Raw genomic sequence first — 26,689 nt, 5'->3', positions numbered from 1 at the left:
ACAAGGGGACACAATCTGAAGTTAGTTGGGGGAAAGATCAAAAGCAACGTGAGAAAATATTAATTTTACTGAAAGTGTAGTAGATCCTTGGAACAAACTTCCAGCAGACGTGGTTGGTAAATCCACAGTAACTGAATTTAAACATGCCTGGGATAAACATAGATCCATTGTAAGATAAAATACAGGAAATAGTATAAGGGCAGACTAGATGGACCATGAGGTCTTTTTCTGCCGTCAGTCTTCTATGTTTCTATATATCGTGTTTTCCTGAAAACAAGACATGGCCTTATATATTTTTTAACCCAGAAATATGGCTTTGGCCTTTTTATTGGAGGGGGGGGGCTTATTTTGAGAGTGCAATAGGTGGCAAGCGTTGGAATTGATGTCTCATCGCCACCACCTCCCCTCCCTATTTATTTATTTATTTATTAGATTTGTATGCTGCCCGTCTCCGCCGGCCAAGTGGTGACCCCACTGTAACTGCTTGGTGGAGCAGGATTCTGTCAGGCTTGCTATGCCATTGCACAACTGCAAGCTTCATCATACAGCACAACCGGGGTCCTGCTGCCATTCATGCATACAACAGCACAAGCCTTGCAGAGTCCTGCTCCACAAAGCAGCGGCCGTAGCATGACGAGTCTCATCGAGTCTCACTTCTGGCAGGTTGGATGTGGGTCTCGCCTACAGAACCGGTAGTTTTTTTTAAAAAAAAAATTGGATTTCACCACTGCTGAGGATGCCAGTTTCAGTGACACATGGAGGTATCTGCTTCACGGTGGCAATAGCTGTTATGTTTGGATTTGAAAGAACACAACACACAGTTTGAGAGAGAAAAGGAAGGCAAGGTTACAAGTGGACAGAAGTGGGCTGCTAAGGTGGAACGGTGACGTGGGCTCGGCCCCGTGGCTCTGAGTGCTAGCGGAGTTCAGCGCACCTGCCCAGGTGCAGTAGCTGAATTGCTCTGGACTCTGCTAGCACGCAGAGCCACGGGGGCGAGCACAGGTCACCATTCCACCTTAGTAGCCCACCTCTGCAAGCGGAGGTCACAACCCTTTATGCCAAAGGGAGAGGAATTGAGATATTCCCTTCCCCCTAGGCTTATAAAAACTTTATGCATGGTATGTCTGTATGTATGATTGGTTTCTTAAATTAGGGTTTCTTTTTAAATTAACTTAAATATTAGATTTGTTTATATTGTTTTATTACTGTTGTTAGCTTCCCCGAGTCTACGGAGAGGGGCGGCATACAAATTTGATTAATAAATAAATAAATAAACTGCCGATCTCAAAGTAGTGAAAGATGTCCAGGTAGTCCTTATAACCACTCATTGAGTGACCAAAGTTATGACAACACGAATCCAAGCGACCAGTTAGGTCCCACAGAGTTGGCCTTCTCCGGGTCCCATTGACTAAACAATGTCGTTTAGCGGGACCCAGGGGAAGAGCCTGTGTGGCGGCCCCGACACTTTGGAACCAACTCCCCCCAGAGATCAGAACTGCCCCCACCCTCCTCGCCTTTCGTAAGCTCCTTAAAACCCACCTCTGTCGTCAGGCATGGGGGAACTGAGATAACTTCCCCAGGCCTATACTGTTTATGTATGGTATGTTGTGTGCATGTTTTTTAAATTATGGGGTTTTTAATTTTTATTAGATTTGTATTATATGTTGTATTTCTATTACTGTTGCGAGCCGCCCCGAGTCTACAGGGAGGGGCGGCATACAAATTTAATAGATAGATAGATAGATAGATAGATAGATAGATAGATAGATAGATAGATAGATAGATAAAAGTGACTGATGTCCACTTTTAACACGACTGTGGGATCATGATCAAAATTCAGATGCTTGGCGACAGGTTAATATTTATGTCTTGGGGTCATGTGATCCCCTGTTGCAACCTTCTGACAAGCAAAGCCAATGTGGAAGCCAGATTCACTTAACAACGGTGTTAACTAACTTAACACTTGCAGTGAGCCACTTGACAACTATGGCAAGGAAAGTTGTAAAATAGGGCAAAGCTCACTGAACTGCCTTGCAAAAGAAATTTGGGGCTCAGTTGGTGCTCATCAGTCCAGGACTAGCCGGTAGCTCATTATAAATCAATTACCTGACTTTCAAGACCCTGTTTCTTTTTCTTTGTAATTAGAAAACTGCTGGGGAAGGCGGTGGTAAAAAGTCAAGTTCCGGAAGCTCAGGAAAAGGCGGGAACCAGCTGCGATGCCCAAAGTGCGGTGATTTATGCACACACGTGGAGACTTTCGTCTGTAAGTTCTGGAAGCCGCATCTTCTGACTTTCTCAGTTTTTTTGCAAAAAATAAAATTGCATTATTTGCTTAAGGTGCTACACTTAATTAGTCTTGAATGCCAGTCACTTTGCAAAGGAGTTTAGACATTGATTCTTGAATGCCGGGGAAATAAGTATCATTCCACTTAACATCCAGAGATTGGAATAACAACTACTAACAGCATAGCTTCATGTTACCATTCACACAAACCAAGAATGCAGCTGCGAGAGCAATCATGGGCTTCCCTAAATATGCCCATGTCACACCAACACTCCGCAGTCTGCATTGGTTGCCGATCAGTTTCCGGTCACAATTCAAAGTGTTGGTTATGACTTATAAAGCCCTTCATGGCACCGGGCCAGGTTATCTCCGGGACCGCCTTCTGCCGCACGAATCCCAGCGACCAATTAGGTCCCACAGAGTGGGCCTTCTCCGGGTCCCGTCAACTAAACAATGTCGTTTGGCGGAACCCAGGGGAAGAGCCTTCTCTGTGGCGGCCCCGGCCCTCTGGAACCAACTCCCCCCCCCCAGAGATTAGAATAGCCCCCACCCTTCTTGCCTTTTGTAAGCTCCTTAAAACCCACCTCTGTCGTCAGGCATGGGGGAACTGAGATATTCTTTCCCCCTAGGCTTCTACAATTTATGTATGGTATGTTTGTATGTATGATTGGTTTTAAAATAAGGGTTTTTAGCTGTTTTAGTATTGGATTGTCGCATGTTGTTTTTACCACTGTTGTTAGCCGCCCCGAGTCTACGGAGAGGGGTGGCGTACAAATCCAGAAATAAATAAATAAATAAAATAAATGTGCTGTTTTGATCCTTCTCTTTGATTTGCTGATTCAGCAGCTCCTAATCAAAGAGATTAATGGAGGGTAAATACTAAGGCTTGTTTCTCAGCTGTATAATTATCAGCTATCTGATCTTCTTAAGAACTGTCAATGCGTCAGAAACCTTGATGCTGGGTAGTCTTTATAATATGCTTGAATCTCGATCTTTTAGATCAGTGATTTTCAACCTTTTTTGAGCCGCGGCACATTTTTTACATTTACGAAACCCTGGGGCACATTGAGCGGGGGGGGGGGGGGCGCTAAAAAAGTTTGGACAAAAAAATTCTCTCTCTCTCTCTTCCTCCCCTTCACTCTATTTCTTTCTCCCTCCCTCTTTCTCTCCCTTCCTTCCTCTTTCTCTCTCTCTCTCCATCCCTCTTTCTTTCTCTTCCTTCCTTCCTCTCTTTTTTGCTCTCTTTCTCTCTCCCTCCCTACCTCCCTCTATGTCTTTCTCTCTCTCTCCTTCCCTCCCTCTCTTGCTCTCTCTCTCTTTCTTTCTCTCTTTCTTTCTCTTGTTTTCTCTCTCTCTTTCTCTCTCTTTCTTTCTCTTGCTTTCTTTCTCTCTTGCTTTCTTTCTCTCTTGCTTTCTTTCTCTCTGAGCTTCGCGGCACACCTGACCATGTCTCGCGGCACACTAGTGTGCCACGGCACACTGGTTGAAAAACACTGTTTTAGATCTCCCCCCCCCCCTGCTTGCTAACTTCAGAGTGATCTTGTTCTACGTGCAGAATATCAGCTTTGTGTGTGATACTCTGCAATTGATTGTGGTTATTTGCCCTAATTACTGGTGTCTTTGCATTAATTGCTATTTGGCAGCTTTCCTCCAACCAAGGGGTGGGGCATGTATTGCATGTCCCAAAATTGTGCTTTATCACTGTCAACGCTTACTCACTAACCAATCTTTCAACATGACCAGAAAAAAAACCCCTTTATGTGATTTCTTTTCTGGTATCTCCAGTGGCATCATAAATCTAAGTTTATGTCCTCCTGGCAATTAAGATTGTTGGAAATAGATAAGTTCAGGTTTTAGAAACTGATTTTTCTGCGAGAACTAGCTATTTTTCCCAACATTTCAATGAAATGAATTTTAATGTTTTTTTTTTAAATTCATTTATATTCTTACCTTCAAAAGAGTTCAGGGAGAAACGAAAGTTTATCTCACGTAGATTAGTATGTGAATAAGGCTGCAGTTTTGTTAAAGTTCTCTGGCGGATATGGCATATTAAAAATGTTAAAGCACACCTGATTTTCTTAAAAGAATGTCAAAAATATTAATATTGCCTTTCGTAAGCTTCTTAAAACCCACCTCTGCCACCAGGCATGGGGGAACTGAGATATTCTTTCCCCCTAGGCCTTTACAATTTTATGCATGGTATGTTTGAATGTATGTTTGGTTTTAATAATAAGGGTTTTTTCTTTTTAGTTGTTTTAGTATTGGATTGTTACATGCTGTTTTTATTACTGTTGTTAGCCGCCCCAAGTCTACAGAGAGGGGTGGCATACAAATCAAATCAAATAAATAAATAAATATTAATCAAAACTTAAAAGAAAGAAGCTGTGCTAATGGTTTGCGTAGAAGGCTGTGGTGACCTCTTGTCAAGAGGCAAGTAATATAGAACATTTTTAGACAAGAGCTTGTACCTCCTGGTTCATATCAGCAGTAGCCTAAACTCCATACTAGTTGGTCACTACCACTGACAGGCAGGATTTCAGGAGTGGCAAGCTTTGTGCAGCATTGTGGTATATTACAGTGTTTCCAGCAGAGACCTCTGGCCTTTGTTTTTGCCAATCTCTTGGAATAAGATTCAAAACATTCATTTGGACAATGACTATTTGAAGAATCTTTTTTTTCCCACTTCAGAGTGTTCAACTGGAATATAAATCCTATATACAATACCCATGGTTCTTAAATGAATAAATAAAACTGAATTTCACGTAGAAAGTAAAATAGGTTTGGTGTTCCATATTATGCTTGACTTCATAAAGTCTAAATTACTTCAAAAGAGTTCACTTATATCCCTCTCATTTACAGGAAATATCTAGTATGCAAAATTAATTATTTAACCTTACAATGTACCATGTCATCTAATCAGTAATCACGTTAGATATAACTAACACTTGAGGCATAAAGACAAGACAAGAATTCCAAATGTAATACCAAAATTCTATTAATGTTTACAACAAAATGTCTAATCTTCCAAATGAGTTAAAGATCCTATCAAAATATCAGTTTCCCGTAGAATAGGCACAAAAAATATCCTAAAAGCGTTAAAGGACATGGTATCAAAGCTGCAGTGCTACTGAAGAAACTTTTTTTTCCTTTTGACTTTTAAGTTCAATCTCCAGATGAGCTGGAGAGCAAAGCCCTTGTGATCCTAGGTGGGGTTATATGGGAATAAATTGAGTTATTCCCCAAATAACTCAAAACTAAAATAACTAAAAAGCTCAGATCTTGAATTGAACTGAAAAGCATTTAGGAAGGCAGTGGAAATTTTGGATAATCAAGAGTTAAATGTTCTGATTTATAAGCACCAAAAAAAAAAAGCCTGGGGTTGCCTCATTAGGTCCAATTGAAGGTTCCAAACTTTTTGGGAATTGATTAAAATATCTGGAAATCATACTTTAAGATAACTTTAAACAATGGGAAAGGGAGTATTTGCTTGCTGTCTCAACCATCGCTCAGAACAATGGCCATTGAGCCTGAAAATTGCTGTATAGTGTTCCCTCAATTTTCGCGGGGGATGCGTTCCAAGACCGTCCGCGAAAGTCAAATTTCTGCGAAGTAGAGATGCGGAAGTAAATACACTATTTTTGGCTACGAACAGTATCCCAAGCCTTCCCTTAAACACTTTAAACTCCTAAATTTACAATTTCCCATTCCCTTAGCAACCATTTAGATTATTACTCACCATGTTTATTTATTAAAGTTTATTAAAAAAAATGTTTTTTAAAGGCAGATGAAAGTTTGGCAATGACTTATGACATAATCGGGCGGGGAAAACCGTGGTATAGGGGGGGAAAACCGTAAAGTATTTTTTAATTAATATTTTTGAAAAACCGTGGTATCGACGTTCCGCGAAGTTCGAACCCGCGAAAATCGAGGGAACACTGTACTACTTAAATCTGTGTAAATATATATGATGTCATCCCTTTGTCTAAGAATCTGCATGGCACATAAGAATAAGTACACTGCAATCACAAAGTGCATAGTTTTTAAGTAGCTGAAAAACCAATTTTCTGGGTGATCATTTTCAAACAATCTTGTTAAAGTACACAGGTATCAAGCAGTAAAGTACACAGGTATCAAGCAGACTAATCTCTCATGTGCAGAAAGTCAGACAATGCTCTATGGCAGGGGTAGGGAACGTTGGCTCTTCTATGACTTGTGGACTTCAACTCCCAGGATTCCTGAGCCAATCATTCTAGTTCAGAGAATTCTGGGAGTTGAAGTCCACAAGTCATAGAAGAGCCAACGTTCCCTACCCCTGCTCTATGGCCTGGGGCCTTTCAAGAGAAACTGGAATTGGGACTTGCATGGCTGGAACTTAGTCTTTGTCTATCCTTAGAAGTTTGTGAAATTGGCTCCAGGAAGGGGTTTTTTTTTTTAGTTTGAAAAAGGAGAGGGAGGCTCATTCTAACAAGAATCAGTGCTCAAACCTTACAAATTGGCGGGCCATCTGTGGACCAAGGTCTATTCTCCTCCTTCCTACCCTTATTTTAAAGGGACTTGTTAATTCATATTGTAAGCACTGTGTTTCAAACCGACTGTTTAACTTGCCTGGTTGGAAAACCAGCCGTTGCCAAGCAGGTTCTGATTCTACTTTTTTGCAGCTTCCACCCGCTTTGTGAAATGTGAAAAATGCCACCATTTCTTCGTTGTGTTGTCAGAAGCCGACTCCAAGAAAAGCATCCTTAAAGAGCCAGAGACAGCAGCAGAAGCTGTAAAATTGGCCTTCCAACAGAAGCCACCACCTCCGCCCAAGAAGGTACGGTCAGTTAACCTTTTGCTGAGGGCAGAGGTGGGCTGCTAAGGTGGAACGGTGGCGGGTGCTCTGAGCGCAAGCGGAACCCAGCGCAATTTTGCTACTGCACCTGGGCAGGTAGCAAAATCGCACGTGGACATGCAGGGGCGTTATGGGGCAGTGTCATAATTGCTCTGGACTCTGCGAACACACGCCACCGTTCCACCTTAGCAGCCCACCTCTGGCTGAGGGGACCTCGCCCCTTTCATATTGCAAGCTTTTTAAAAATTTAAACGGATCATCTAAATTACCCTAGCCCAGTGATGGCAAACCTTTTAAACACTGAGTGCCCAAGTTGAAAGGTGCGCAAGTTGGCCTTCTCTGGGTCCCATCGACTAAACAATGTCGTTTGGTGGGCCCCAGGGGAAGAGCCTTCTCTGTGGCGGGCCCGGCGCTCTGGAACCAACTCCCCCTGGAGATTAGAACTGCCCCTACCCTCCCTGTCTTTCATAAACTACTCAAGAGTCATTTATGGCGCCAGGCATGGGGGAGTTAAGATATTCCTTCCCCCTAGGCCATTACAAGCTATGCATGGTATGTTTGTGTGTATGTTTGGTTTTATTATAAGGGTTTTTAGTTGTCTTATTAATTGGATTTCTACATGCTGTTTTTATCATTGTTGTTAACCGCCCCGAGTCTGCGGAGAGGGGCGGCATACAAATCCAATAAATAATAATAATAATAATAATGTGTGCGAATGTGAGCATATGCGGACATGAGCAGCTTCACAGCAGAGACCCAAAGACCAGTGGGCCAGCAGGAGGTGGGGCATCCCAACATCGGCAGCATGGCACAAGTAAGATATTTTTCCTTCGTGAGCTTCGGTTTCATCTTTTGCAGGGAAACAGAAGCTCATGAAAGAAATGCCACAGAGATCTGACTTGGGGCGATGGCGCACATGCTAGAGGAGAGCGATCTGGGTGCCATCTCTGGCGCATATGTCATAGGTTTGCCATCACTGCCCTAGCCTGCGGCTGTCCATCCTCCTTAGTTGGGCTCTTGTTGCTTATGACCTATAAAGCCCTACATGGCATCGGACGAGAATATCTCCGGGACCGCCTTCTGCTGCACGAATCCCAGCGACCGGTTAGGTCCCACAGAGTGGGCCTTCTCCGGGTCCTGTCTACTAAACAATGTTGTCTGGCGGGACCCAGGGGAAGAGCCTTCTCTGTGGTGGCTCTGACCCTCTGGAACCAGCTCCCCCCAGGGATTAGGATTGCCCCCACCTTCCTTGCCTTTCGGAAACCCCTGAAAACCCACCTCTGCTGTCAGGCATGGGGGAATTGAAACATCTCCCCCTTGCCCATGTAGTTTCTGTGTATGATTCGACTGTGTGCTTGTTTTTTATATACTGAGGTTTCTTTTGGATTTTTTAACCTAAAACTGTAATTTAGATTGCTAAATATTAGATTTGTTACTATGTATTGTTTTTTACCATTGTTGTGAACTGCCCCGAGTCCAATAAATCTAATCTAATCTAATCTTAATCTGCCACCTCTTCTGAAATCATACTACCCTTTCCTCTAGACCAGTGATGGCGAACCTTTTTTTTTTCCTCGGGTGCAGAACGAGTGTGCGATATCACTCATGCACGAATGCCCACACCTATGCCTGGGAAGGGAAAACAACTTCCCCTGTCCCCCTGGAAGCCCCCTGGAGGCTGGAAGTGGCTTGTTTCGCCCTCCCCAGGTTCCTTTGAGCCAAGGGAGGGTAAAAACGCCCTCCCCCATCTCCCCAGAGATCTCTGGAAGCCAAAACTGCCCTCCCAGAGCCTCGGTGGGAGCCAAAAATCAGCTGGCCAGCACACACATGCATGTTGGAGCTGAGCTAGGGCAACAGCTCGTGTGCCAGCAGATATGGCTCCGCATGCCACCTGTGGCACCCATGCCATAGGTTCGCCATCACTGCTCTAGGCCTTGAGACTGTAAAAAGAGTGCAGACAAGAGCAACAGAGATGATTAAGGAACTGGAGGTTAAAACATACAAAGAACGGTTGCTAAAATTGGGTACGTCTAGTGAAAAGAAGGACTAGAGTTGACACAATGGCAGTGTTGCAATCTCTACCACAAAATGGGTTGAAAGCAGGACAAGAAGGAGGGGAAGGGAATTAGTCAAGGAGAGAACAAACCTAAGGAGAAATTTCCCAACATTGAAATCAATTAATCAGTGGAACAGCTTGACTTCAGAAGAAGAGACTGGACAGCTATTTTGCCTGGGGTGGTATAGCGCATGGTGGCATCATGTGATGTATCAGAATGTTTTTCTCTGCTAAACTGGGCATGGGCGTGGCCAGCGCGTGACGCATCCATCCCAGAGGCCGGGGGTTTGATAGCCCTGGTGTAGTATCTCCTCAAGCAAGGATTGGACTAGAACACTTCCAGTGTCCCTTCCAAATTCTGTTATTCTGTCCTGTTTTTCTGTTTTATTTTATGCGACACTTCATGTCCATCCCAAAGTCTGTTTCCTTTCCTCACATTTTCCAAGACCCTTTTAAAATACAGTGGTCCCTCGATCATCGCGAGGGTTCCGTTCCAGGACCCCAAGCGATGATCGATTTTTCGCGAAGTAGCGGTGCGGAAGTAAAAACACCATCTGCGCATGCGCAGATGGTGTTTTTACTTCCACGGCCGCCCGCCCTTCGCCTGCCCACCCCGTTGCTCGCGCCTGGGGTTTCCCCGCGCGCGTGCCGCCCGCCCGCCCACGCTGTTGCTGGGGCCGCTTCCCAGCTGGGGAGCAGAGCTGGGGTGTCCCCAAGCGCGCGCGCACCGCCCGCCCGCGCTGTTGCTGGGGCCGCTTCCCAGCTGGGGAGCGGAGCTGGGGTTTCCCCAAGCGCGCGCGCGTTGCTGGGGCCGCTTCCCAGCTGGGGAGCGGAGCTGGGGTGTCCCCAAGCGCGCGCGCACCGCCCCGCCCGCCCACGCTGTTGCTGGGGCCGCTTCCCAGCTGGGGAGCGGAGCTGGGGTTTCCCCAAGCTCGCGCGCGTTGCTGGGGCCGCTTCCCAGCTGGGGAGCGGAGCTGGGGTGTCCCCAAGCGCGCGCGCACCGCCCGCCCACGCTGTTGCTGGGGCCGCTTCCCAGCTGGGGAGCGGAGCTGGGGTTTCCCCAAGCTCGCGCGCGTTGCTGGGGCCGCTTCCCAGCTGGGGAGCGGAGCTGGGGTGTCCCCAAGCGCGCGCGCACCGCCCCGCCCGCCCACGCTGTTGCTGGGGCCGCTTCCCAGCTGGGGAGCGGAGCTGGGGTTTCCCCAAGCGCGCGCGCGTTGCTGGGGCCGCTTCCCAGCTGGGGAGCGGAGCTGGGGTTTCCCCAAGCGCGCGCGCACCGCCCGCCCACGCTGTTGCTGGGGCCGCTTCCCAGCTGGGGAGCGGAGCTGGGGTGTCCCCGCGCGTGCCGCCCGCCCGCCCACGCCGTTGCTCGCGCTGCCGCTGGGGTCTTACCGGGGCAAGAGGGGGAAGACCCAGGGAAGCCGCCCAGCTTCCCAGCTGGGGAACTCCACCATCTACGCATGCGTGGCCATAGAAAAAAAGGCACGCATGCGCAGATGGTGGTGTTTACTTCCGGGTTGAAAACTCACGAAATAGCCCTTTCGCGATGCTCGAGGACGCGAAACTCGAGGGTTCACTGTACTGATGCAATCTCACATTTTCTCAATTTTTCCCAAGAATTATACTTTTAAAGAAGAAGAAGAAAAGCCTCTTGGTTTTCAAAAATAGCTCATTGGCTTTCCTGGTTTTGTAGGCTCCCATAGCTTTCCTAAAATATTTTAAACACTAAAGTTTTGACAAGCTTTAGAAAAAGAGGCAGAACCTAACTGAGATCCTTCCCATCATTTAAAAAAAAAAATCTCTGCATTGTCAACTCTCCATCCCAAAGCAGTGGTGGAGTCAAGGAATCTTAAAAGCTCATAGTATTAAAACAGTTGCAGAGAGAGGAAATCCTTGAATCTTAACAGAAGCTAAAAAGTACCATATTTTTTGGGCTATAAGATACACCTATATTTAGAAGAGGAAAACAACAACAAAAAGGTTCTGGTATCTGCGACCCCATTTTGGGGGGAGGGGGTTCGGCCCGTTCTCGAGGCTTTTTTTGGCCCATTTTCTAGACTTTTTCGACCTATTTATTATCTATTTTGAGGGCTTTTTAGCCTGTTTTTAATAATAATAATAATTGATTAGATTTGTATGCCGCCCCTCTCCAAAAACTCGGGGCGGCTCACAACAGTAATAAAAACAGTATAACAATGGAACAAATCTAATAATAAAAATTACAGTGATCCCTCGAGTTTCGCGATCTCGAGCTTTGCGAAACGCTATATCGCGATTTTTAAAAAAATATTAATTAAAAAAAAAACCACTTCCGGGTTTGGCTTCGGGAGTCAGCTGGGAAGCGGCGCGGCTGTTTTAAAAGGTCGCAGCCGGCCTGGGGGGCTTCCCAGCACCCCCCCGAACCCCCAACCCGGGTTCGGGGGGGTGCTGGGAAGCCCCCCAGGCCGGCTGCGACCTTTTAAAACAGCCGCGCCGCTTCCCAGCTGAGTCCTGAAGCCAAACGCCAAAGGCGAACTTCCGTGTTTGGCTTCAGGACTCAGGGAAGCGGCGCGGCTGTTTTAAAAGGTCTCAGCCGGCCTGGGGGGCTTCCCAGCACCCCCCCGAACCCCCAACCCAGGGAAGGTTCCTTCGGCCGCCCAGCAGCTGATCTGCTCGGTAGCGCAGCAGCAGCGAGGAGCCGAATCGGGGTTTCCCCTTTGCGTGGGCGGTGGGGAACGCAAACTCCACCATCTACGCATGCGCGGCCATAGAAAAAAAGGGCGCGCATGCGCAGATGGTGTTTTTACTTCCACAACCCTACATCGCGAAAAATCGATTATCGCGAGGGGTCTTGGAACGGAACCCTCGCGATAATAGAGGGATCACTGTATATAAAAAACCCCAACTGTTAAAAACCATACAGAACATACATACCAAACATAAAATATAAGAAAGCCTGGGGGAGATGTCTTAGTTCCCCCATGCCTGGTGATATAGGTGGGTCTTGAGTAACTTGCGAAAGACAAGGAGGGTGGGGGCCGTTCTAATCTCCGGGGGGAGTTGATTCCAGAGGGCCGGGGCCACCACAGAGAAGGCTCTTCCCCTGGGGCCCGCCGAACAACATTGTTTGGAAGATGGGACCCGGAGAAGGCCAACTCTGTGGGACATTATCGGCCGCTGGGATTCGTGCGGTAGAAGGCGGTTCCTGGGGTATTTTGAGGCTCTTTTTACCTGTTTTGAGGCTTTTTAAAACCCATTTCAAGGCCTTTTTGGCCCATTTTCAAGGCTTTTTTTAACCTATTTATCTATTATTATTATTATTAATAATAATAATAATAATTTATTATTTATTAGATTTGTATGCCACCTCTCTCCCTAGACGGGCCAGAAAAAGGGCTCCAAAACAGGACACACAGAGGCCAAAAAATGGCCTGCTGGTGGCTGATACTTCAGCAATATTCGGTCTATAAAACGCACAGACATTTTCACCCCTTTTTGGGAGGCAAAAAAGTGCAGCTTCTAGTAAAGAGCAATCCTGAAGTCTTAGCACTCAGTTCCCCTCTCCCCCTCTGACCCTGAATTTTTATTATTTATTGCTGTTAATGGAGCCCCTTGTGTTGTTGAGAACCTGTTGGCTTTTTCTGCTAGATTTATAACTACCTCGACAAGTACGTTGTTGGTCAGTGTTTCGCAAAGAAGGTGCTTTCGGTTGCCGTGTACAATCACTACAAGAGAATCTACAACAACATCCCTGCCAATCTGAGGCAACAAGCCGAAGTTGAGAAGCAGGCTTCTCTGACTCCAAGAGGTTGGTAAAGCATTTTTCGTTGTTGCGTTCAGGATGGCAAGCCGTTGATTTATCACCAACAGTTTGGCACAATCTTTCCTACTGTGGTCCATGTGCAAATGGCTGTTTTTTTAAAAAGTACAGATTGTTGGTGTTAATAGCTCACTTACACAAGGAGCAGATAACTGGTACTGGTTATCCCCCCCTTTTTTTGGTTTAATTTTGCAAGTTATCCCTTAATAGTGCTTATTTGTTAAAACAGTTGTCCCCTCCATTAGCCCTAAGGCTTCCTTAATAATCTAAAAGAAATAATAATAATAAAGCAGAATTAAATAAAGCAGAAAAAAGGTTGAAAACATACATCTAAAAGAGGCCACAAAAAAAGAAAATGAGAGGAGAATATATATATATATTTAAATTTTAAATTGAAATACAGTTTTTTGAGGTAGAAACAGATATTTAAATGGAGGAATGGAATGAGAGCAGTCCAGGTTTTTTTACTGCCTTCCTCTTTTGCAGTTCACCCCTCCACCCAGGTCCCCATTATTTTAAAATATTTAAAAACACCTTTCTTTTTAATAGGAAAGTGAACACAAGAACAAGGGGACACAATCTGTAATTAGTTGAAAGCAACATGAGAAAATATTATTTTACTGAAAGAGTAGTAGATCCTTGGAACATACTTCCAGCAGACGTGGTTGGTAAATCCACAGTAACTGAATTTAAACATGCCTGGGATCAACATATATCCATCCTAAGATAAAATGCAGAAAATAGTATAAGGGCAGACTAGATGGACCATGAGGTCTTTTTCTGCCGTCAGACTTCTATGTTTCTATACTAGTTCCATATTCTCTATACTTCCAACACATAGGAACTAACAGCTGGAATTATTCCAAGTGTTTGCAAAAAAATTCACATAAGGAATTTATGGATACGGAATGCCGAATAGGATACTATTCCATTAATGGATAAGAGTTCAGACACTCTGCTCTAAGCAGTAATAAAAAGCATATACAGCCAAAGCCAACACAGCTGTTTTCAGCATGGCATATATACTATTATAGCACTTTAATAAAGCAGATTAATACAAATCTTCTTTCCGCCCACGAGGAAGGACAAAAAACAGTATTACCATTTTAAAAATTCATGGAATTGTTGCAGCCACCACAAGAGTAGGTGACTTTATTATTAAGGGGTGTGACTTAATCAAAACATTTGATTTCCTGTAATTATGCTGATGTTGAAAAGAGCATTAGGGATTTGTTACAATATAAAAGTAGAACTGCTAAATTCTAATATGAAGCCTTCATTGGGATGGCACTGACACCACAATATAGTAATATTTCCCCAGTTTTGTGCCATGTAAGGGACCTCAATTTTGGGAGGAAATCCTATTGAATTCAGCAGAACTTTCTTTCTGGGTAGACGTTTATTACAGGTAGTTCTCAACTTACGACCAAAATTGAGTCCAAACATTATTCAGTAAGACCGTTGAGTTTTGCCCTGTTCTACAACCTTCCTTGCCGCAGTTATTATCACTGCAGTTGTTAAGTTAGTCACACGATTGTTAAGTGAATCTGGTTTCCCCATTGACTTTGCTTGTCAGAAGGTCGTAAAAGGGGATCACGTGGCCCTGGGATACTGCAACCGTCATAAATGTGGCCCAGATACCAAGAGATGGGGTGGTGCAGCAGGTAGAGTGCTGTACTGCAGGCCACTGAAGCTGACTGTAGATCTGAAAGTCAGAGGTTCAAATCTCATCACCGGCTCAAGGTTGACTCAGCCTTCCATCCTTCCGAGGTGGGTAAAATGAGGACCCGGATTGTTGGGGGCAATATGCTGGCTCTGTTAAGAAGTGCTATTGCTAACATGTTGTAAGCCGCCCTGAGTCTAAGGAGAAGGGCGGCATAAAAACTGAATAAATAAATAAATTAATAAATGCAAATTTTGATCTCGTGACCATGGACTGCAAGTGTGAAAAAGGGTCATAAGTCACTTTTTTCAGTGCTGCTATAACTTCAAACGGTCACTAAATGAATGGTTGTACGTTGAGGACTGCCTGCACACAATAAAATGCTTTTTTCTCTCTTTTTGCTGCTATTGCCATGGCAAAACTGTAGATGCTTGTATTAGCCATTCTTCTGTGTCGTTATAAGCTGCATTATAAAATTGTAACGTATTTCACGGGTGAGTGTATATGTGTGTGGGTGTGAGCATGTCTTTTCCTCGCAGTCCGTGAAGTCCGTTGCGCCATAAACCTGTGTTGAGAAGAGGGCAAGAGGTGAAGAAAATGTAGTGCTTTTTAATATATCTCTATCTCTGTCTCCATCATATTACTATTTTCATCCTGTCTCTTAGAATTAGAGATAAGAAGACGGGAGGATGAGTACAGATTTACAAGTAAGTGGTCTCTCCTCCTCTTGACCGCCTCTGCAATATCTCTCCCCCCCCCTTATTTTAACCAGGAGTAGCGTTTGAACTGTAGCTGTGACGAAACATTACAACTCCATCATGTGGTCATTTTGCAACCAAATGACACCTGAGCCTCATTTTCACTGTAAAGGTGAATTTGGGTCTCAACCTTTATTTATTTATTTATTAGATTTGTATGCCGCCCCTCTCCGTAGACTCGGGGCGGCTCACATCAATAATAAACAATATATAACAAATCTAATAATTTAAAAAACCATTAAAAACCCCATTATTAAAAGCAAACATACATACAAGCATGCCATACATAACTGTATAGGCCCGGGGGAGATGTTTAAGTTCCCCCATGCCTGATGGCAAAGGTGGGTTTTAAGGAGTTTACGAAAGGCAAGGAGGGTGGGGGCAGTTCTAATCTCTGGGGGGAGCTGGTTCCAGAGGGTCGGGACCGCCACAGAGAAGGCTCTTCCCCTGGGTCCCGCCAAACGGCATTGTTTAGTTGACGGGACCCAGAGAAGACCCACTCTGTGGCACCTAATCGGTTGCTGGGATTCGTGCGGCAGAAGGTGGTCCTGGAGATATTCTGGCCCAATGCCATGAAGAGCTTTATAGGTCATAACCAACACTTTGAATTGTGACCGGAAACTGATCGGCAACCAATGCAGAGTGCGGAGTGTTAGTGTAACATGGGCATACCTAGGGAAGCCCATGATTGCTGTCGCAGCTGCATTCTGCACGATCTGGAGTTTCCGACTACTTTTCAAAGGCAGCCCCATGTAGAGAGCGTTACAGTAGTCGAACCTCGAGGTGATGAGGGCATGAGTGACTGTGAGCAGTGAGTCCCGGTCCAGATAGGGCCGCAACTGGTGCACCAGGCGAACCTGGGCAAACGCCCCCCTCGCCACAGCTGAAAGATGGTTCTCTAATGTGAACCTTGCCACTTTTTAACCCACAGGTGATGCAAGGGCAATGATGAGAAGAATGCTTCCTCAGGATTCACATACTTATAAAGAGGCCAGATTATGTAATTCCCTAGTTGCTTAATTTCTGTGTATAAAGACGCACTTCTGGGCTGGAAAAGGCTTTAATTGTGAACCTTTTCCTGCAGACTGCAATGGTTCCATTCAGATACAGATAGCCCACTTCAGTGGTGTTCAGAGCTCTATGTTTTTTAGAAGGTTCTCTGTGTAATCAGGACTTGGCCTCTTTACCCCACAGTAGCAAATGTTTACTTGGAATAAATAAACACACAATAAACAACTGCCTGAAATCTGTAAGGATTTATTTTTTAAATATTTCCATGTAGACTATGGAATCTATTATGCTGCTGTTGCTGTTTTCTCATTTCTCATAGTAGATCCTTGGAACAAACTTCCAGCAGATGTGGTAGATAAATCCACAGTAACTGAATTTAAACATGCCTGGGATAAACATATATCCATCCTAAGATAAAATACAGAAAATAGTATAAGGGCAGACTAGATGGACCATGAGGTCTTTTTCTGCCGTCAGACTTCTATGTTTCTATGTTTCTATTTTACGTTAATGATGCCCCAAGAAGAATGCAGGGACACTCCAGAGATCTGTGATGAATGAATGGAAGGGAACAAAGTTCTAAATTAATATTTAAAAAAGGATGCAATACTACATGTATAGGGTTGGCAGAATATTTTGACTTTTTAAAATGTTTCTCCTAACTTTGTTGTAAAAGATTTACACAATTAGAAGAGGAACCAGAGACGTGTTTTAATTACTTGCAGAATAAATATTTCAGTATTTTTTGTAATGGCATAATGCATAGGTGTCATTTTTGTAGAATTCTGAATTATTTATTCGGTTTAAATGGGATATCCTTGCGTTGCTAAACCATTCGTTAGAAGCTAAATCCTTCCTGAACCTGAACCAAATGTTTGTTTGTTTGTCTGTGAGCTAGCATGTTTTGCAAGTGCAGCTCTTGTGGTTTATGAACCACGGTTAATGGCTTAGTGTTGAATGTGAACTGCACTGTTACCTCCAATTCAAACAGTCAAAGTTAAAGCAATCCATAATATTTTGACTAAGCTATTGTGCTGCAAGATTGGCTTCTAATGGTCTTTTCTCTGGTAACTTTCAGGCAAGTGGAGGAATGCTTGGAGTTGCAAATGTGCACACCGTATGGCCCGTCGGGTCACTTCATTTCTCAGTTTGTGGAATGCTTGTGTATTTCAGAACTTCTCCAGATTGCTGGCATTAGTCCGCACGGCAATGCTTTAGGGGCATCCATGCAGCAGCAGGTGAATCAGCAGATGCCTCCAGAAAAACGAGGAGGCGAAGTATTAGATTCTGCCCACGATGACATCAAGCTTGAAAAAAGCAATATTCTGCTGCTTGGACCAACCGGCTCAGGTGTGTAAGCTCCGTCGGACCGTGAATCAAATTTAGAAAGCATTGTACAAAATGCAATAGGTTAAAAATATGGTAGTTACATAAATGAATTAGAGATATGCAGTATTACTTGAATAATAATCACATTACTGAACTTTATACAGAATTGTAAATAGTTATTGTTAAAATGATATACTTTTTTCTTTTTCTTTTAAAAACATGTCTTTTATTTGACTATATATATATGATATACTTTTTTCTTTTTCTTTTAAAAACATGTCTTTTATTTGACTATATATAGTCTCCCTTAATTTTCAAATTCAGCAAAAAAACAGGTGATATATATATATATATATATATATGTGTGTGTGTGTGTGTGTGTGTGTGTGTGTGTGTCACATGTTTTTTGGTTTTTTTGCTGAATTTGAAAATTAAGGGAGACTAGGACAGATCTATTTCGACCTTATTTTGGCCTCATCAGCTAGCCATACCCACTGGGACTTGAACCTGCAACCTTTGCCTTGTAAGGCAGAGAATTATCCTCTAGGCTATAGTATCCAATCCCTTCAGCTCTGCACTAGGAAAGGGTTACATATTTTTGTGTCGAATTACCCTGGTATATTGAAGAAACATCACAGCTCCTTATTTGCCTCTCGGCCCAACCCAGGGCCATTTCCAAGGCAGTTAATTTTATTGATAGCCGACAATTCTATCTGTATGTGTCACATTTTTTTTGTTGCTTTTTTTTTTTTGCTGAATTTGAAAATTAAGGGAGACTAGGATAGATCTATTTCGGCCTTATTTTGGCCTCATCAGCTAGCCATACCCACTGGGACTTGAACCTGCAACCTTTGCCTTGTAAGGCAAAGAATTATCCTCTCTATATATGTAGTCAAATAAAAGACATGTTTTTAAAAGAAAAAGAAAAAAGTATATCATTTTAACAATAACCATTTATATATACTGTATTGTGTGTGTAACATATTTTTGCTGATAATGAAAAGGAAGAGAGACTACTATAGATCTATTTCGGGCTTATTTGCCTTCATCAGGTAGCCACACCCTTACTGGGATTTGAACCTGGGGCTGTGCCTTGTAAGGCAGTGGCCTTAGTCTCTAGGCTACAGGCTCATCTCCTGTATCAGCTTATACCAGGGAAGGGTTATGTGTGATTTTTTCTCAAGTCATCCTGGTATATATATATTCTGCTGCTTTGTTCTGTTTCTATTTGGTCAACATTTTTAAAGCGGTAAAAGAATGAATTAAAAACATACAAAGTTTGAAGCACATTTAGTTGAAAGCACAAATGTATATTTATTTATGTACATAAACATATATGTACATTTAATAAAGGAACAGACGCTGTCCTGTAGCATGAGTGGGTCAGCTGGCCCTAATATTACTCAGCTGGCCTTACAGATATTTGGCAGCAGATTTTTAATTTTTTTTTAAAAAGTTCTGTGCAGCTTTCTGCATCCTTGCTCTCAGTTGCTGGACAGACTCCCTCCCCAATCACAAGAAGCGATCGGAAAGCTTCAGTCCACTACACCTACAATGATATCATTAGCCCAAACCAGAATTCTGGGAATTGAAGTCCACAAGTCTTAAAGTCGCCAAGTTTGGGTACCCCTTGCCACACAGACACTACCCCACTATGCCTTGGAGAAAAAAAACCCTTGCAAACTGAACAAAATTATTCCTTAGTCCAAAATACAAGGGAAAATGTTTTATTTCTGCTGCTTGAAGAATAGTTCACCTTGGTTTGATGACGTTTTTATGATCATGCAGTTTGCCTTTTAAATAATAGCCACCGCTGCTTCCCTACATTTCTCTCTATAAATCATACCATTTTGCGGCTTCCTAAACACCTCATGTTCCAGGATCCCAGTTAGGATTTGCTCCTCTAAAAGCTAATTTGTATTTAATACACGGACTCCATAAATCTTGTAATGGGGGCCCTTCATATTTATCGGACAATGATAAACGAGATTGTCATGGCTAGTCATAGGAGAAAGAAGTGTTCTTTTTAAAATAAATAAATAAAAATATTTTATTTACAAATATACAATGAATACATATAATTGCGATTGACAATAAAAACATTTCAAATTACATAAGACAATAATCATGTCGGATTATAGTCTAAACAATATACTTTGAGAAAGAAGTGTTCTTGAATACCAGAATGGTAGTGATAATTTAAAATTCAAGAACTTTGATGTGATATTAAGAATATTGCTACATCTACTGCTGTTGTGTAGATGACAAACCTACATGACAAATCCCTGTAATTTTTTTTTTAAGTCAGTGTGTGCTGTTAACCATGTTTAATGCAGTGGTTCTCAACTTTTTCTTCACCATGGATCCCACTTTAAATACCTTTTGTGGCCAAAGATTCCTAAGACCTAACTCAAAATTTCAATCATCACATTTTTTTTCAAGGTTTTGAAGACCCTCTCTGATGACACCATGCACCACCCCCCCCGGGTTCACGGACCCCAGGTTTAGAACCCACTGTTTTAATTCTAGATAATTCAGCTAGAATAATCTTAGCCTCAACTAGTAATCCTTATTTCCATGGCAAAATAAAATGCATTTGAAACTCTTCATTCTGTGATTTGCAGTATTATTTTTTTTTAAATAACAACTAGGTAAAACTCTGCTGGCCCAGACTTTGGCCAAGTGCCTGGATGTCCCTTTTGCAATCTGTGATTGTACCACTTTGACTCAAGCTGGTTACGTCGGAGAAGATATTGAGTCTGTCATCGCAAAGCTGCTGCAGGATGCAAATTACAACGTAGAAAAGGCTCAACAAGGTAAAACCATTCCCATGCCTTTCCTTCAAAGCATAGCTGCCGTGTCTGTGGTGGTGGTGGTGGCGAACCTATGGCACGGGTGCCACAGGTGGCACGTGGAGCCATATCTGCTGGCACATACACCATTTATTCATTCATTCATTCATTCATTCATTCATTCATTCATTCATTTATTTATTTTGTCCAATACACAATGAGGGTTTTAGTGGCTATATATCTATATACACATAGTAAAATACATGATGAAGGTTATAGAGGAGATATTCATAGTAAAATATATCTAAGAAATAATAGAAAAGAAGATATAGTAATAGAACATATCAATGAAAGAATAGAAGAAGAGATATAGGAATAGAAGAAAGGTATAGGAGATATAGGAGAGCAATAGGACAGGGGACGGAAGGCACTCTAGTGCACTTGTACTCAGCTCCAATGTGCATGTGTGTGCCAACCAGCTGGTTTTTGGCTCCCACAGAGGCTCTGGGAGTGCGTTTTTGGCTTCTAGAGAGCCTCCAGGGGGATGGGGATGGGTGTTTTACCTTACCCCGGCTCCAGGGAAACTTTTAGAGCCTGAGGAGGTGAAACACGAGCCTACTGGGCCCACCAGAAGTTGGGAAACAGGCCATTTCTGGCTCCAGAGGGCCTCTGGGGGGGCAAGGGAAGCTGTTTTTGCCCTCCACAGGCATTGAATTATGGGTGTGGGCACTCGTGCATGTACGATAGCACCTGTGCACTCAAAGAATAAAAGGTTTGCCATCACTGGTCTATGGAGTTTTTCAATCCTCTAGGTCTGTATAGTCTGGAGGACAGAAGGAAAAGGGGGTACATGATCGAAACATTTAAATATATTAAAGGGTTAAATAAGGTCCAGGAGGGAAGTGTTTTTAATAGGAAAGTGAACACAAGAACAAGGGGACACAATCTGAAGTTAGTTGGGGGAAAGATCAAGAGCAACGTGAGAAAATATTATTTTACTGAAAGAGTAGTAGATCCTTGGAACAAACTTCCAGCAGACGTGGTAGATAAATCCACAGTAAATGAATGTAAACATGCCTGGGATAAACATATATCCATCCTAAGATAAAATACAGAAAATAGTATAAGGGCAGACTAGATGGACCATGAGGTCTTTTTCTGCCGTCAGATTTCTATGTTTCTATGTCATGGTTGTCCCAACGGTGCTTTTTCGAGAGGCAACTGGACTTTACTGTTTTTCTTTGAAGATGTTTCACTTCTTCTCCAAGAAGCTTGTTTATCTCTGAAGAGCTTGAATGAGAAGACAGAGTCTTCAAGGAAAAAAAGCAAGAAAACCCAGTCGACTCTTGAAAAAGCATCTTTGAGTTGCTGCTTATAATTCCATTATTGATCCAGAAATTTTTTAACAGGTTTTTCCATCGTTTTTGACATTCTCATTTTATTTCAAGCGTTATGTCCCAGGGAGCATTTTCTCCCACCCCACCTCACTACCATCTTAGGGGGCAAAAATGGGGTTCCTAGTGTGCTAATTGTATTTGTGTAATTCAAAAGCTCCTCCCTTCAAGTGCCTCTAATTTTCAGGCATTGTTTTCCTGGACGAAGTGGATAAGATTGGCAGCGTTCCAGGCATTCACCAGTTACGGGATGTGGGAGGAGAAGGGGTTCAACAGGTAAGTATGGAGACTTTTTGCTCCAGTTATTCCAGTTATTATCAAATTCCCGCCCTGATTGATAGAAGAACCAGTTTTATTTCCCTGGGAGGCGCAAGACTGAGGCAGAAGTTATTTTATAAGCTGCCTGTCAGGGGTTTTTTTTCCTCCTTAACACTTTCATGGGAGTGAACACCAAAAGATGGAAAACTTGGCACTGATGATACTTATCACTCCCCTTCATGCACCTTTATGTAGGAGAAAACCACATGCCTACCAAAACTGGCAGAGCAAGTTATTGTACCTTGAGCGAATCCTACACTCACTCCCACTGAAGATATTACCTAGTTGGGTAATAAAAGGTCTGGGGAAAACTATGCTCAGGGAGCACAAAAGACTCCACACATGAACTCCACACATTTTCTACTGCTGGAACACTCTGATTTGCCTCTCAAGACCTGTTTGTTTATTTATTTATTATTTATTTATTTATTAGATTTGTATGCCGCCCTTGTCCGTAGACTCGGGGCGGCTCACAACATACAATAGAACAATTCACAACAAATCTAATAAATTTTAAAAAAAACATTTAAAAACCCCATTATTAAACCAGACATACACACAGACATACCATACATAAATTACTACTGTAACGCTCTCTACATGGGGCTACCTTTGAAAAGTGTTCGGAAACTTCAGATCGTGCAGAATGCAGCTGCGAGAGCAATCATGGGCTTCCCTAAATATGCCCATGTTACTCCAACACTCCGCAGTCTGCATTGGTTGCCGATCAGTTTCCGGTCACAATTCAAAGTGTTGGTTATGACCTATAAAGCCCTTCATGGCACCGGGCCAGGTTATCTCAGGGACCGCCTTCTGCCGCACGAATACCAGCGACCAATTAGGTCCCACGTAGTGGGCCTTCTCCGGGTCCCGTCAACTAAACAATGTCGTTTGGCGGGACCCAGGGGAAGAGCCTTCTCTATGGCGGCCCCGGCCCTCTGGAACCAGCTCCCCCCAGAGATTAGAATAGCCCGCACCCTTCTTGTCTTTTGTAAGCTTCTTAAAACCCACCTCTGTCGTCAGGCATGGGGGAACTGAGATATTATTTCCCCCTAGGCTTCTACAATTTATGTATGGTATGTTTGTATGCATGATTGGTTTTAAAATAAGGGTTTTTAGCTGCTTTAGTATTGGATTGTCGCATGTTGTTTTTACCACTGTTGTTAGCTGCCCCGAGTCTACGGAGAGGGGCGGCATACAAATCCAATAAATAAATAAATTGTATAGGCCCGGGGGAGGGGGGGGAATGCCTCAATTCCCCCATGCCTGTCGGCAGAGGTGAGTTTTAAGGAGTTTACGGAAAGCAAGGAGGGTGGGGGCAGTTCTAATCTCCGGGGGGAGCTGGTTCCAGAGAGTCGGGGCCACCACAGAGAAGGCTCTTCCCCTGGGACCCGCCAGACGACATTGTTTAGTCATTGTTGCGGGAAATGAAAGGACAGTTGTGTGATTACACTCATTTAGTGTCTGTTTGACAAGGTTCCCCTAGGCCCAAATTAGTCACTGTTGTAAACTACCGGGACTTGTAAGGTCTTCAGTGCGTGTTTTTAAGAATGAATGTGGTGCTTAGGCCTCTCCTGTTTCTACATAGGGGTTGTTGAAATTACTGGAAGGTACCATTGTGAATGTTCCAGAGAAGAATTCCCGCAAGTTACGTGGTGAAACAGTGCAAGTTGATACAACCAACATCCTCTTCGTTGCTTCTGGTGCATTTAATGGTCTGGATAGAATCATCAGCAGGAGGAAAAATGAAAAGGTAAGGAAATTGCACTCTTTAACTGTATAAAGAATAGAACTCTGCTAATTATCCTCCAGAGGTCACCAAGGTTAAAAGACAAAGGTATCATTCAGTTCAGCTCACATGGAATAACAGATTTTAGGATCATTCAGCATGATAGGCATGTTTTCCAAGTCTTGGTTAATTTTGCTCAGTCCTAAGTTAAATGCAGTGCTGATATCGGAAATATTTTGATAATATTTTTACAAGGAAACTGAAAAATCGAAAAGTTATTTTATATATGAATAAACAATATTGATTATCTTGGTTTAAAGATCATTCAGTATGGCATATTAGCACTCCTGGTTTAAATGCAATGGCAACTGGAGTTTCTTGTTACCTTCATTTTGGAGACTATTAAAAATGGGATATTGAAACTTAAAAGACTGTATTTTCACCCACAAATTTATTGTCAAACAGATTGCTAGAGTAAACAGATTGTACAATGGCCATATTTTAGAGTACAGTATTGCAGTCTGTTTTGCTAAAAGCATAATGCAATGCATTAAATAATTATGTGTAATATTGAAGGTGTTTAAAATTTAAATATATATGTCAGGGGTAGAAATAGATGGGTTATATGAAAAACATGTGAATAAAGGAGGTGCTGCACACTTCATGAGCAGAATAAAGGTTTACAGAAACAGTCCAATACAACATTGAAAATGCTATGCCAACTTTTTAATATTGTACATTAATTGAAACCATCAAGCATCCATTTTTTGTTGTCAGGTATTTTTCCCAGATTACCTTATACCACGAAGAGACACCAGAACATAACAAAATTGTATATTTTCATGTGCACAAAATTCTTATTTAAATTAATAAGCTTCCAGCCAGAAATGTCTTCAAGATGTCATGATGTCTGGCTGTTTTCATTCAACACTCTAAATATTTTTTAATCCAATAAAAGAGAATATTTTAAAATAATCATATCCTTTTTAGGAGAAATCCTATCATTGTCTGGAAGATGAAAACTATCTTGTATTTTAATTGCTGTAATGACTTCTTTCGGGCATAAGTTGTTTATCCATGGCCTTCAGACAGGAAAATTGGATTCAAATCCTGCTGTGAAGTTTCTGGACAAACTATATCCAATTTGGACTCATTTGTTGATTGTGTGGAAAGTTGTTTCCAAACCTCTCATGAAAAAAAAGAGGGATGACATCAATTAAACTTCAGTTTTACAAACCAAATAGGGGAAAACATCATATACTACATTTGAATATCTGTGTAATGTAAATTTTACTACTTATATGAAGTGTATAAACACCCAGTCTAGTTTATAAACCAGTGGATTTTATGATTCAGTAAAACAGTCAGACATAAAGTAGAGGATATCCTCTATCCCATCAGTTTTGAAAAAGATCTGTAGCTAAATGTTGATTCCTACCAAATAGAATAGAATGGAATGGAACTCTTTATTGGCCAAGTGTGATTGGACACACAAGGAATTTGTCTTTGGTGCAGATGCTCTCAGTGTACATAAAAGAAAATATAGATTTGTCAAGAATCATGTGGTACAACACTTAATGATTGTCATAGGGGTCAAATAAGCCATGAAGAAACAATCATGGCATTGGACCTTCATGACATTGGACCAGAATATCTCCGAGACTGCCTTCTGCCGCACGAATCCCAGCGACCAATTAGGTCCCACAGAGTGGGCCTTCTCCGGGTCCCATCAACTAAACAATGTCGGTTGGCAGGCCCCAGGGGAAGAGCCTTCTCTGTGGCGGCCCCGACTCTCTGGAACCAGCTCCCCCCAGAGATTAGAACTGCCCCTACTCTCCTTGCCTTTCGTAAACTCCTCAAGACCCACCTTTGTCGTCAGGCATGGGGGAACTGAGACATCTCCCCCAGGCATATACAATTTATGCATGGTATGTTTGTAGGTATGTTTGTTTAGTAAATGGGTTTTTTAAAATATTTTAAATTATAATTTAGATTTGTCACGAATTGTTTTGTTTTGCTGTGAGCCGCCCCGAGTCTGCGGAGAGGGGCGGCATACAAATCTAAATAATAAAATAAATAAATAAATAAAATAAATAAATAAATATTAATAAAAATCTTATATTAATAGTATTATTAATATTAATAAAAATTATGTACTTTGCATAATTTCCTGCCCTGTATTTTCGCACTCCCCAAACAAACACATTAGCTTGGGTTTTGTTATTAAAGGCGAAACATTTTGCCTTGCAGTATCTCGGCTTCGGCGCCTCGTCAAATTTGGGGAAAGGCAGAAGAGCCGCGGCTGCCGCCGACCTGGCTAACCTGAGCAGCGAGTCCAATTCTGAGCAAGAGATGGAAGAGAAAGACCGCTTGCTTCGACACGTGGAAGCCCGGGATCTGATTGAATTCGGCATGATCCCTGAATTTGTGGGACGCTTGCCGGTGGTCGTTCCACTGCACAGCCTGGATGAGAAAACTCTTGTGCGGATACTTACGGAGCCCAGGAATGCAGTCATTCCCCAGTACCAGGCGTTATTCAGCATGGACAAGGTTGGGCTTCCCTTTGGCCTCTTGGGGTGTCTTCATGTTGTTTCTTTTTGATCAAGCTTGGGTGTACTCAGAGTGCGGGTTGATTTTAAGTGAATAAAGGGAATAATATAAAATATGTACGAGGGTTGCCCAGAAAGTAAGGCGCCACATTTTTTTCCTTCAACAATTATTTATTGAA

The 26,689-nt window shown here is 42.8% G+C and overlaps 2 protein-coding genes across 5 annotated transcripts in view; both read left to right on the top strand.

The window, feature by feature from the left end:
• The window catches only part of ANKDD1A (ankyrin repeat and death domain containing 1A), a 350,194-nt gene that overhangs the window by 121,836 nt on the left and 201,669 nt on the right, over window positions 1-26,689 (top strand). The window lies entirely within an intron of this gene.
• Window positions 1-26,689, top strand: part of CLPX (caseinolytic mitochondrial matrix peptidase chaperone subunit X) — a 42,863-nt gene that overhangs the window by 8,535 nt on the left and 7,639 nt on the right. For 2 of the 4 annotated variants that reach the window (XM_070762097.1, XM_070762098.1), the window contains 9 exons: window positions 2,146-2,263; window positions 6,943-7,097; window positions 12,796-12,955; window positions 15,296-15,337; window positions 17,573-17,749; window positions 20,380-20,544; window positions 22,102-22,190; window positions 23,821-23,985; window positions 26,212-26,511. In XM_070762097.1, coding sequence (XP_070618198.1) covers window positions 2,146-2,263; window positions 6,943-7,097; window positions 12,796-12,955; window positions 15,296-15,337; window positions 17,573-17,749; window positions 20,380-20,544; window positions 22,102-22,190; window positions 23,821-23,985; window positions 26,212-26,511 — 1,371 coding nt within the window. The remainder of the gene's footprint in view (window positions 1-2,145; window positions 2,264-6,942; window positions 7,098-12,795; window positions 12,956-15,295; window positions 15,338-17,572; window positions 17,750-20,379; window positions 20,545-22,101; window positions 22,191-23,820; window positions 23,986-26,211; window positions 26,512-26,689) is intronic. The other 2 variants (XM_070762099.1, XM_070762100.1) reach the window with 1 other exon arrangement.

The sequence above is a fragment of the Erythrolamprus reginae genome, chromosome 10 (genome assembly GCF_031021105.1).
Source record: "Erythrolamprus reginae isolate rEryReg1 chromosome 10, rEryReg1.hap1, whole genome shotgun sequence".
Lineage (NCBI taxonomy): Eukaryota > Metazoa > Chordata > Lepidosauria > Squamata > Dipsadidae > Erythrolamprus > Erythrolamprus reginae.
Note: the sequence above shows the minus strand (reverse complement) of the source record. Positions and strands in the feature narration are given on the sequence as shown.